General features: G+C 39.8%; 2 protein-coding genes across 2 annotated transcripts; one reads left to right on the top strand and one right to left on the bottom strand.

The window, feature by feature from the left end:
- Positions 1-484: 484 nt before the first annotated feature.
- ppm1nb (protein phosphatase, Mg2+/Mn2+ dependent, 1Nb (putative)) lies at positions 485-5,185 on the bottom strand. Its single transcript, XM_061086230.1, has 6 exons — positions 4,774-5,185; positions 3,959-4,530; positions 1,716-1,833; positions 1,129-1,243; positions 654-717; positions 485-533 (listed from the first exon to the last, which is right to left on the bottom strand). Exons 1-6 carry the CDS (start codon positions 5,183-5,185, stop codon positions 531-533), a joined length of 1,284 nt encoding a protein of 427 aa, XP_060942213.1. The 3' UTR covers positions 485-530.
- A 2,028-nt stretch (positions 5,186-7,213) lies between these two features.
- On the top strand, positions 7,214-10,426 carry rtn2b (reticulon 2b). The gene is made up of 7 exons (XM_061085205.1): positions 7,214-7,226; positions 8,484-8,691; positions 9,072-9,210; positions 9,410-9,479; positions 9,761-9,807; positions 10,065-10,123; positions 10,324-10,426. The coding sequence occupies exons 1-7, from the start codon at positions 7,214-7,216 to the stop codon at positions 10,424-10,426; spliced, it is 639 nt and encodes a 212-aa protein (XP_060941188.1).
- The last annotated feature ends 2,845 nt before the right edge of the window (positions 10,427-13,271 follow it).

Genomic DNA, 13,271 nt, shown 5'->3' with positions numbered 1-13,271 from the left:
GAATACTGCATGTTAGCTGCATATTTACTATCACTGACAACAGTTTTCTTTCCTGGAGGTGAAAGGTAAATAGAAGTTTTTTTTTGAGTAATTCTTTAATTATATCTATTCATAAAACATTATCATATTTAAAATACAACCCGACCTGTACTAACACTTTTATTTTATCCAATGGAAATGGACAATTTCACAGTTGATTATTATTCAGCTTGACAGGCCGTCATCTGTACTGTCTGTTCACTGAATATGAGGCAGAGGTTTGTTGCTGGGTCAGAGTTTCTGAGTTCAGTTTTTACAAAATGTCCTTCTCATATAAATATAAATGTATTAGGCTTTAGATCTATTTTTGCATTGTATTTGTTGTGACAAGATGCTACTTGTTTAGCATGATGTAAACAAACACCCCTGTCTGTTTACCATCTCCCTTTTTGTCAGATTGCACACACAAAGATAACAGTTTTAATATCGACATTTATTACAGTCCCTCCACGGATCCTCGGAGACGAGCCCGGTGGAGCTTCTCAGGAGCCTCACTGGACACACACGTAAAGTAGGGAATAATAATAGTGAATTTGAATAGTTTTCACAGTCCCAATTGCACATTAAAGGAAGTAACATGGTTACAATTGGACTTATGTATAGTTTGTACTCACATTCGGTACTGATGGCCCGTGCATCTCTCTTTGTTGATAGTAGGCAGAAATAATGCAGTTTCTTCTGTAACACACACAAGTAACATGGAGTAATTTGATGATGCACGCAGACAGACAGACACACACACACACACACATCTCTCTATTGTTGAGAGGATACTAATTGACATAATGCATTCCCTAGCGGCTGGGGCCTAGCCCTTTAGCCTAACCTCAACCATCACAACTAAATGCCTAACAATAACCTAAACCCCTAATTCTAGCCCTGAACCTCTTAACCCTCAAACACCTAATTGAATTTCTGAGGACCAACCAAAATGTCCTTTCTTTTTTAAAAGTTTTTCCTTACTCTTTTTTGAGGGTTTAAGGCAGAGGATATCACACCTTGTTAAAGCCCTATGAGATAAATTGTGATTTGTGAATATGGGCTACACAAATAAAATTTGATAGATTTGATTGATTGATTGAGACATACTTGCTCTGTATTCCCCCCCCTGGTGGTAATCCAGGTATGACGGTAGATGCGAGGACTGTAAGGACAGACAGCAGGTCAGGTTCCTCGCCCCTGGCATATAGCTCATCGTAGATTTCTGTCAGGTATCAAAAAATATAAAATATAAATAAAAATATTTAAAAAAGGACGTTTAAAATAATTAAGAGGGTTTCTTGAGATTTGTACAAATTACATACACAATTCATATTCACATTGTTCTTTTTTTCCCATTTTGTCAAGAAATTGTCAACCATGAAAAGACCAAAACAAAGAATGTGTTAGTCCATCAACCATATGCTGCTTCCACACAAATGGTCAAAACATGAACTAATTTTCTTATTTTTACAATATATATTTTATTTATATAGAAGAGATTTAATTCACATTACGTATAATAATACTTCTATATACTATAACACTGAGTAGAATCAATTCATTGCTGATTTTGGTCTTTTCATGGGATTTAGTTGACTGAAGATAATAGAGAACTGGTAAAAGACAAGTGTTAAAGAGTTTCATCTTGATGTGTTTGTAGGGAAATAAGACCTTATATCATTATCAACACACACCTGCTACTTTGGACTCTAGCAGGTCATCCAGTTCGGCCTCCTGGTGTAATGCCTCTGCTGACAGCTGGGGGGCTCCAGGGAAGCACAGCAGGATGATGCTGATGTTGTCGAGGCTGCCCTGTGGAGCGAGGCAGAGGCGTCATCAGAGGTGAGTAATGACGGCTGACATAACAAATGTCATCCCATGAAAGGCTATTTCTTTCAGGGTGAACTGTTTCAGAAAAGGATCATTTTCACCTCGAGGTTTGCACACCAGCGTCACACAGATGCAGCGGAGCAGGACATTTTAAATGAAGTGTGGAAGAAGCGGTGACATTTTGAGGTCATTGTGCAGAGCTGAGGACCTGTTACATAACACAGTGACATGATGGCCAAACAGAGCGTGCATGTGGCCTGTGTTTACCCTGGTTTTATTATTTGACTCTAATGAGTATACAACAGTAAACACACGGTTTATTTTATTCAATGCTTGAAGGTTATTCCCTGGTTTTATACAGAGACTGAGTTTACTGAGGGAATTTGTTTGGCTTACAATGAATAGAAGATATACATCAAATAAATGATCAACTAATCAAATTGTATTTGTATAGCCCATATTCACAAATCCCAATTTGTCTCATAGATGTTAACAAAGTGCCATTCTCTGCCATAAAAAACGTAGAAACCTCAGAGAGAGCCACATGTGAGTGATCCCTCTCTCAGGACAGACAGAAGTGCAATAGATGCCGCATGTAGCTGAACACATCAACAAAATTACAATATTTACAAATTTGATTTGAAGAAGAATTAGACATTTGAAAATGGAGGAGTTATTCCCAGAAATGGTAGAATATGTGAGTAGGCATACTCTTATACTGTCAATTTTGAATAAAATATATTTTTTCCTCAGTTGTTAAAACACCCTTCACTAAACACACTTGAATTGGTTAGCTGCTATGTGATTGAAACTGGCTGTAGTGGAATAATCTTTGCCCATCACTGCCTGAAATTATTATTTATGTTTGCTTTGCTATGTTCTTAAACATCAACCTTCAACCCCGTATGACACTCAGTGGCTGAAATGAGTCGCCATAGGAACTTAGAATAATCCCATGTAACCTGCTATGACACCTCTGCAGGCTATTTTAAGGTGGTCTGTCAGGTTCTTGTCCAGCAGCAGCCTCAGTGGTAATGAGACTAAACCAGTCAGTGCTGCTTCTTCAGTCTTATTGTTATCATCAAACTTTTCTCTGGTTCAATTTTAGATTTTTTGCCTCTGTAAATGGACAATGATGTGTTTAATGCGCTTATAATCAAATGTTTATATTAAAAATGTAGCACATGAACATTTATATGTGAAAAGAGTCACATGTAGTGATAATTCCCTCGGTATTCAATGGGTTCTGCAGTTCCCCCTGGCTCGGTGGAGTTAAAACTAAATTGAGCGCCCACAATATTACTAAAAGCCCCAAAGCACAATGCACACTTCCTCCCTTAAAGCAAAGATACATTTTTCTCAAGAATTGGGAGAGCGTAAAACTGACTTCATTCTAGAGTGAATACAAGACATATATTTGCCAGGTGGTTTAAAACCTGATTTCAAATGAATTCTTAAACCAAACATCTTTTTGTTGTTATAGCAAAGATCTTGACCAAGTTTACTTTACATTTCTTATCCTAATGAGAAGTGAGATGTATTTATAAATAAATCCTCAGACCAACAAGTCTCTCTAAATTTCAATGTCTATGGGCACCAAATATTGAGAGGACCCAGCACATTTCCTAGTGGAACTCCACACCATCCACAAAATGTTACTCTTAACTTTCTAAGTATTGATTTGAAGAGAGAGATATGCTATGGTTGTTGTATCAAATCATTTTTGGAAATATGCCTATAAAATGTACCGCCTTTCTCATAAAAGCTTTTGCATATGAAAGTTAGATGAATAGATAGGTGAGACACCTTTACATTTTTGGAAAGCCCGAATGTAAGTCACATACAAGATTGATTCTGTATGACCAGACTAGATATGTATGTGTATGGAAATGGTGAAAATGGAGTGACCTTTCAAAAGCTGAGCTCTTGGGATCAAGCTCAACTGAACAAAGTCACATTTTAAGGGATTATGTTATTAAATAAAATCCACAGCCCATTAAAAATGATGTAACTCAGTTTTAAAGTGAAATTGTGTTTTGTGTTTCTAATCAGGATTTACAACATGTAGAAATTCATAAGATGCTGGATCACTTGTGTTGGTTCTGACCTTGTAGAGACAGAGGTCAATGACTTGAGTACAGACATCCCTCAGATCAGTGCACACGCTCAGCCGGTTATGGATGAAGGCGCACAGCTCCTCGTTGCTGATGGTGTCCCACACGCCATCGCAGGCGAGCACCAGGAACTCATCTGCTGGAGAGCGCTCCACCACAAAAACCTCTGGCTCCGGGGACACCATCTGCTGGACGGGCGATCTGTTCTCTGCTCCCTTGTAGCTGAAGTCCCCCAGAGCGCGGGAGACTGCTAGGGAACCGTTGATCCTCTGGAGGGACACTGAGCCGCCTGCGCTCTCAATACGCTCTTTCTCCAGTGGGCTGTAGGGTTTGTGGTCATCAGTGGAGAAGCAGACCTGGCCAGACCGGCACAGCATGGCCCTCGAGTCTCCACAGTTGGCGAAGTAGATGTAATAGGGTGAGATGAGGGAGGATGTCACAGTGGTGCCACCTCTCTCCCAGCCTTCTCGACGTGCCACTGAGTGTAAGTGCTTGTCAGTGTGCAGGAAGCCTTCCACGATGGCACCTCTCACCCTTTCTGGGTCATCCTCTGGTCCTATTCCACCTGTGTAGACATAGAAGTGTGATGTTTAAATATCAAGTTTTTCCTGACACAAGGATCCAATAAAAACACCAGGCGGAATGAAAGATATTTTTGCAGAATACAATGTGAAATGTTCCTTGATGATATTCATCAGCACATCTTTTACCAGCTGCAGCATTGTTGCATTAAATCAGTTATCAAAGCAAAACTCCATCATATTTGATTAAATCTTTTATCTAATTCATGCATTTTTAAGTACGTCACCTGTGGCGAGGATGTGACCCAGAAGGTGCTGGGAGCAGTGCTGTGCCACCGTGCTGCCTGCATGCCCATCAAACACAGCGAAGAAGCTCCAGTCTGCAAACTCTCCACCCAGCTGTGGCACACAGTTGTGGAAGTCCTCCATGTTGGCCCTCCAGCCCTGCATGCTCCCCAGGGCGTAGGTGAGACCCCAGCGGGCACAGCCCTCCTCTGCCAGCTTGTCCAGGACCGGCCTGTCCAGGTAGGGGCTGGGGATGACCTCCTCCTTCTCCCCCTCCCCTGGCTTCTCCCCCTCTGCTGCTCCTCCTCCTCCACGGCTCCCCTTGAAGAAAGAGCTCACCTTTTTCTCTGTCTCTTTCACCAGCTGCCGCACAAATGCAGGCATCTCCACGCTGCCCTTCCTGGATGTCCTCATGTCTCCTGTGGGCAGCTGATTTGTGGTGGATCTTCTCTTGTCCCTGCCCTGGTGTGTGTGGCTGGGACGCAGGGCTGAGGTAGGCCTGATGCTGGGCCTGTGCAGTGACTGTGTAGCCCTGCTGCTCCAGGGCTCAGAGCATGGCTGCCTGAGCTGATGGATGTTCCCTCTGCTGGCTGCTCACCCCCGTCTCCCTGTTCATCTCCGTCCTCTCCTCTCCTCTCTGCGTTCCCTCTCTGGAGACCTTCACCGATCAGCCCTCTCTCCTCCACTCATCCTTCCTCTCTCCTCCTTGCTTGGTCTGCTGGGATATTACCTTCTCCCTCTCTTTTTCATAGCTCGTCCCTCTTTCACCAGCTCTCCGCTCGTCTTGTTATTTTCCCTGTCTATGCTGTGATTGGCTGGCTATTTGTGTGCACCAATCCCTGCCTGGCTCGCATCCCCACTGTCATGTTTTGAGCTCAGCCTCTCTCACTGTCCTCCTATCTGCAGCACTGCCCCTCCCACATCTCTGGTAATCTCAACCTTTGATGAGAAAGGATTACGGGTTACCACTGTTGTGGGATTACAGGACTGTCAGCCATTTAGCACAAAGTGTGTGACTGACAGTGTTTTGTGACGTGTTTCATTATATACAAATTGAACATAGCGACAGTGCACAGGCTGTACCACCGCAGGGATTCAGCACTGATCACCCAACAACACTGACAGACTCTTTAAACATGACATCATAGCTGAATTTTTACTCTAATTGTCAATTAAATTAGTGGAAACAAAGTTTTTTAACCAATCATATTTTAATGGTTCTAATGTAGCAGTAAAAAAAATTGTGTTAGAGGCAGGTTGTGGTTATTAATGTGTATAAGCGCTATATAAATACAAAACCATTTATAAAATGCTTATTATTCTGCTAAATCTTAAAGAAAACAATATTATTTGAGACAAATTGTTATGTTTTAGTCTTTATAGAGACACAAAATGTGGACATTTGTATCTAATTCAACAGAGATGAAGAGGCAAAGATTGGTTCATGTTCTAACTGATTATTTTGTTTTCAACAAGCAGAAACATTAGTTTTAGACTTACTGCTGTTCTGTTTGGCACCGCTCAACAAACAACTGCTTAACTCTGTGGATTCAGCCAGGATGGCATCTCTGCTCTCTGTACTTCTCTACTTACCCTGATTTCAGGACAAACAGTCTGTCATGTTACTGTGACCAAGCAGGATGAACTATTTGTACAGTTTTAATGTTTAATCAATCAGATGTGATGATGATGTATATATAATGTATATATTATTACATTGTATAATCATGTATATTATACTTACTATTCATACCAATGTCCATATTCTCATGCAAGATAGTTCACCCCAGATATTATAAATGAATTGTAAATCTCTGTATAGGTTATTTCTGTCAACTCCAATCTTATTTTTACCTTCATCAGCATTTGTTTGTCAGCAGAATTACGCAAAAACTGCTAAATCAATTTTCATGAAATGTTTGTTGAGGTGTGGCAGATTTAGGATTAATTCATTCATGATTTCATCATCTTTGTTTATGATAACAATTCAAGCTTTAAATAATAAACATAAGTGTAATGTAAAGCTATTGACACTCATTTTCATGTTATTAATCTTGATTGTTGATTTTACAATAAAAGCTGGTCCAAGCTAATGTGGCTACATGTTATGGTGAGGGCCTCTGGGTGCAGGTCGGCATCCAGCGTGCTCACAGAGCTGTCAACCAAGAGCCTCTGAACGCTGAGGGATATGTACATGCTGACGTCTCAGGTTCCCAATTTGACTGTCTGCGTGTGGTTGTGTGTGTGTGCGCGCGCGTGCATGTGTGCGTGCTTGTATGTGTGTGTATGTGAATCCAAACAGGGGGTATCCAATACAGGATAAAATTAGGCCAGCAAGGCCATATATTGCTGACTGAGCCCGGGCAGCCAAAAAAAGCCTGGAGTGAAAGCCAACAGTGGGAGCGCAAGGAAGAGAGGAGAGCAGGCAGGATCGCTGCTGAAATGGCCACCAAACGTAAGCAAAGAAATGGTGACAGCTTAAAGTAAAGGGAATCAGAGGCGAGAGAGGGCAGTGGTCAGACTCCACCTGCCAGGTGGGGGGGAAAGATCAGTTATTTTTACCCTCTGCAGGGCAGGTGTGGATCCAGACAGTATGACTGTCATTTGTAGGACATATGGATAGAATGGGACTCAGCTAAATGAGACTCCCTGAGTCCCTGAATGAATGGTTGTTTGTTTCATTCCTAAAGATCCTAGTTGTCCAATTAGAATTATTGTTGCTATCTTTGTTTTGCTTTAGTTGTTCTTAAAGTAAGAGCTAAAGGCAGGTTATGGCTATACCAAGATTGGAAAATGACTTCATAGGTGTAACATGGGGATGTCTCTGTGTCAGACTGGTTTTCAGTTAAGTCATTAAATAAGGCTGTTGTATATATTTCTGTGTATATGTTCCGCTGGTTCAACTATTGTGTGAGTTTACGAGAGACTCTCTTATTGATGCATCGTCTCTTAGAGACAAGTTGTTGTCGTCGTCTGTGTGAATATGTTTGTGTAACATTCTTGAGGATTTATTTTAATCAGATAATTATGGGGACATTAACACTGGAGTTAGGAGGCTGATGATTTGTTGTTGGATGGTCTGATACACTGTGACTCAATGAGTATTTATTTTAATTATTCATTCAGTACAGACCACATTATTAGAAGCAATTCATTCATTCTGACGTGCTTCTTTTCTATTGAGAAGTTATTGTAAAAGATTTATAATTCTATTTTTTTATTTCACATTTTATAAGTTAGTGAGCTTTATTTATTTTACTAATCATCCTTTCTCCAGCTTCTTTCTCACTCTACTCACTGTCTTTAATTCATCAACTTTCCATGTAGCCTCTCTGGCACAGAGGGAAGGACGTGTGTCATGTTTCCGTCGGCAGCAGCAGTTTTGTTTGGAACAAAAAGAAGAAGGTGATCTGGGTCGTTACATTAAAGAGTGAATCCACTCACTGCATTTTGATATGACAGAATCTAAGAAATCTTATGAAACAAAATCTGTGCGTCTTTTTATAGAGCCAAGAATTCAGAGCTGACTTGTGATGACATGTCACAGACTCTTAACAATACCAAATTGATGACTGAGTACGAAGATGATCTACAAAGTTTAACTTTTCTTTCACAGATACAATCCAACACACACCTTCCCTCAATCCATCACTCGTTCAGTATTAACTCATCTACCTTCTCGTTTCTAGCAAGTGTCCACCTTGTTTTGCAGTTGTGGATCTGGTGTACTGGCGGAGCGTGAAGTGGACCGGTGTGGTCTTCACGGGGCTGGTGATCGCTCTGGCGAGCCTGTTCCAGCTCAGTGCCATCACCGTGCTCTCCCACCTTTGCCTGGGTATCATGTGTGTCACCTTCCTCCTCCGTCTCTACTACAAGCTGCTGGAGCTGCTTCGCTGTAACCCCGGGGTGCACCCTTTCCAGTGAGTCTGTTGATATGGGCCACGCTGGATGTTCAATGGCAGAAACATGCTGCAAATGTAGGGCCTCAGTTGACCTGTTCTACTGGGGTAAAATTAGATTTCATAATCTTCGCCAAGGAGGTTACATTTTCACCCCTGCTTATCTGTTTGTTGGTTTGTTTGTGAGCAAGATACAATGTTTTTTGGGGCATTTTTGTTGATTTCCATGAGAACATCTCATGAATCTTGATAAAAAAGAAAATCAGGCACATTTAAGAAAACTAATTTCTATGAGTGGGTGACATCTGGTGCAACTTGATTGAATTGAAGTTGTATGCTGGAGCTTGGTGGAGGTATGTGCTCTACTGAGTGCCATTGTAATCTTGTGTCTCTGTTCCCAGGTCACATCTGGAGTATGACAACACTCTGACAGATAAGGACACAGTGATGCTGGTAGAGGAGGTGGTGCTACTGGTTGCATTCGCTGTTACAGAGATCAAACGGCTCCTTTACATCGACTGCATGATTGACTCTATGAAGGTTCGAGCATGATGACAAAATAATGATTGAAAAGTACCATGTGAGCCAAATTAATCCATGTAAAGTATCTGATTCATGGAACCTCAAAGCTGAAACATGAAATCTAAGTCTGTAAATTAACTTTATTATAGAAAACACTGGAAAAATATACCATTGAATGTGATCAAATCACATTCTCTCTCTGCTCTCTCTCTCCCAGTTTGTTGTGTTCCTGTATCTGTTGACCCATGTCGGTGTCCTAACCAGCGGACTGACTCTCATCATGGCTGGTGAGTTGAACTGATTCCAAAGAATTGTCCTTCTGGCATCTCTGTGTGACCTAAGTCAAGCACTTTGTGCTTTCATCCATCCACTCCTGCCTCACCCTGAAGAGCCTCTTCACATGGACACGTTGTGTGAATGTGATGTGACACAAAGCCTTCTGGTGCTTTAACAGTGTCCGAACACATCTTATCTTAGCTAATTCATTTCATAAAAGTGTTGCACATGTCATTTACTGTTAAATAATTCTCTGTCAACCAATATTTTCTACTTCGTCCTTGTTTTACAGCTGTGATCATTGTTTTCTCACTTCCTCTCTTTTACAAAAAGCAGCAGGTAAGACCGTGTAAACTGCAAATTTCCAAAATTACGTATCGATAACATCACAAAACTGTAGTAGGAAATAATAATGTAAGACTTCTCGGGAATCATTAAATACACTCTAAAAAATGCAAATACACATTTATAATCCATAATTTTTAACAGGATTAGATCATTTGATTGCTTAATGGTCTTGGATGATAGTAAAAAAAAAAGGTAAAATCCCCAAAATATCCTTCGCTGAATATATGCATTTGTCATTGTGCTGTCAGATGCGGATAAGGAAGATTGTTCGAGCGGTAAAAGCTTTTGTGAAGAAAATCAAAAACATGTAAGTAACCTGCTCTTTATATAAAAATGTTCTTCTATGTCCTTTAATACGGAGCCCCAAAAGGGACTTGGGCAAAAAGATAGAAGTTAGAAGAAGAAAAAAGGATGAAAGTTTCAGGTTTCTCGAAATATATATCTCTTTTTGGTATTTTTCACATTATGTTGTGTAATCCGAAGCCTCCCTTTCTCCTTTTTTTGCAGGTGCCTCAGTCTGTATAGTAAAGTGAGACCCTCCTCTGCTCCTGCAGCTGCCCCGAAACCTGCAGTTGTACCCGTCGCCAAACAGAAGGCCAAGTCAAAGTAGCTAGTTTACTGACACGTTCAGGGCACCCAGGGTTTGGGATTTGGAAAATGTTGGAATGGTTCATCCTCCGTGGGGGCCGCTAGAGGGGCAGCTCATTTCCATCTCTGCCCGGGGTGTTTGTTCATGGGAGCAAGTTTTAATTGATCCTGACGGCTGAAACAAAACTACCATTCACTCAAGGACAGGACGGGGAAGTGTATGAGCAGAGGAATTTTATTTACGGAGATGTTTTGTTGGCAGTGTTCAGAATAACTAGTTCACACAGTCATGCAGTCCAGCCAGGGACAGCACCCAATATCCAGGATATTTTCATTTAATAACATGTTTATATTTACATAAGTATGCTGAGCACTGTACTAAATTTGTCATCATGAAACATTTTGGCTGGTTTTATTATTTAGCATTAATAATTTTCAGTGGAAATTTTTTTTACATTATCTGCAGCCATCAATTAACAAATGTTTATGCTTGCTTTGCTGAAGAACAAGTAATTTAAATTGTATTAAACCAAGTAGAACCAGTGAAAGAAGTTGAGTTCACCTATTCTAATGTGATAACGATAAAAGATATAAAAACATTTTTACTTAGCAGGTTACAGTGGGTTTTTAAAGCCATCTAACTTTAAACAGCTGATTGTTGTGGCTGAAAACTAAGCATTGAGAGCAGTCAGAGATCAAATCGATCAAGTGTGCACCAGAAAACCAAAGAAAATTAATTTAAAAAAAAAATGTGCAAAGCAGGGGGAACTGCAGAGTCAGATGATAACATATTCTGTCCAGTTTTTTAACTTGAATTATATTGATTATAAATGTTCACAAAAAAAACAACCCTGATTGCTCTTGTGGCACCAAAGAAAAATATTATTTGACTAAGAATAGAATTTATTTTTGATATTTTTTGTCAGTCCATTGCCCAGACTTGTCCTCATCAACATTTTCCAAATCAACCAAACTATTTCAGAACGTGTTCATTTGTTTTTTATTTGAACTAAGTAAATAATGAACCTTTGTCTTTACTGTAGCTCAGGACACTTCAGTCGTGACCTGACATGGAGAGTTGGAAATTGTTTCCGAAACTTTCTGTTCAAGCTCCGGCCCGGGCTAAAAGTGGCTAAAAATCGTCCAGTGCTTTAACTCACATGAGGTCTAATCGATAATGGCCATGGTTACATTTGTTTAGGAACTTTTCCCCTATTCTGAAAACTGTATGGTTTTAGCTGCCAAACCTGTAAGCAGTTATTTCAGTGCAGCTGTTAAGCCTGCGAGCTACGGTTAGCATGTCAGATTAGTGATAGTGATCATGTGGCGCTCTCTAGTGGTCAGTGTTTTGGAACTTAAAACAAAGCTGCACTCGTACTACCATGTCTTAATGAGCTTATGTTATTGACTGAAATTTCGATGACTGAAGCGATGCAGGATTTCAGCAGCATTCAAGTTCAGTTAATATCATTTAACAAAACTGTCAATTGTGCTACAAAATAAAAGTGTAATTGTGATCTTCAGAGAAGTAAAGCCAATCGCTTGAAGCTACAGGCCCAGTCTGTTTCTGTTCTCACTGTTGTTTCAGGTTGACTTATTTCTATGGGTATTTATTATTTTTTATAGTTTTTTTTCCTATTATCATGTCGCTCCCCAATAATAATAAAAAAGTTGTTTACAAAACGGAAGGGGAGTTGGTTTTTCGTATTCTGTACCTGCAAAGTAAATCGAGTGTATCTTTATTTGTTAACTGTATTAACAATGACCTGATATTGTTTCTGTGGAACTGAAGTAGCCATGAGGTTGTTTTCGCCCCTCTCCGTTTGTTTGTTGTTTTTTTCCATGAAACTTGGCAGAAGGATGTGCTAGGGGTCAGGGGAATAATTCATGGATCTTAAGGAAAAATGTCTCACATTTAGGGAACTTAAATCTACAGACATTAAGTGCAGCTTGACTGAATCTAAGGGGACTGTTGGCACTTGGAGGAGGTATGCGCTTCTCTGAATTCCATCCTTGTAAATTTTATGACTTACATCTTTGGTTTATCTACTGTGACATCTTAAATTACCTTGTGTAAATCAGGGGAGACCAACTAACCATTAAACATCATAAAGCTCAATAAACCCAATGGCTAAATTTAAAGAGACAATTACGACACCATGTTAAAATGTCTGACACTTCGGACACAGTTAGTTTGAGTCATATTCTTTGATAGCATCAGTATTTATTGTCTAAATAATCATATTAGTACATTATTTTAAATATATACAGCTTTGTCTTAATCATTACTACAAAGAAATATTTCCCTGTAAGATTCCTGATGGGGTGATTTCTTAAAGTCATCTGACATTCATACTTCTTATAATCCCTGCAGTCCAGTGTGATACACATAATTAACAAGTTAATATGATATCTGATTTTGTATTTCCAAACAGTTGACATATCAACTTTTCATATTAACTAATATGATCACAACTTAATCATATACAAATAATGAAACTACACATATTATTATTCATCTTAAAATTCCAAGAAATTGAGCAGACTTCAATTGTATTCTTTTGCTGTATATGCAGTGATGGCGATGCTTACAGTGACACATTTGACCACTAGATGTCCCTCTTGGAGAGTGTCAGCTAAAGATCCCTCTGACTGATTTATAGAAATAAATGAATCCAAACACTGTCGCCAATACAACATGAGTCACGGCTCCTCCAACACAAATACTGATTCATCTACTCTAAATGTTGCTGGGTAAAAAACTATCTGTTGTAAGAATCTCAGTGGATGCAATGTGAATGTGACCTTGAGATGATCTTTTCTCAAATACGTCAATTCAAACTCTCTCTCAAATCTTCAAGGTCTTC

This window comes from Limanda limanda, chromosome 14 (genome assembly GCF_963576545.1).
Source record: "Limanda limanda chromosome 14, fLimLim1.1, whole genome shotgun sequence".
NCBI classification, from domain to species: Eukaryota; Metazoa; Chordata; class Actinopteri; order Pleuronectiformes; family Pleuronectidae; genus Limanda; species Limanda limanda.
Note: the sequence above shows the minus strand (reverse complement) of the source record. Positions and strands in the feature narration are given on the sequence as shown.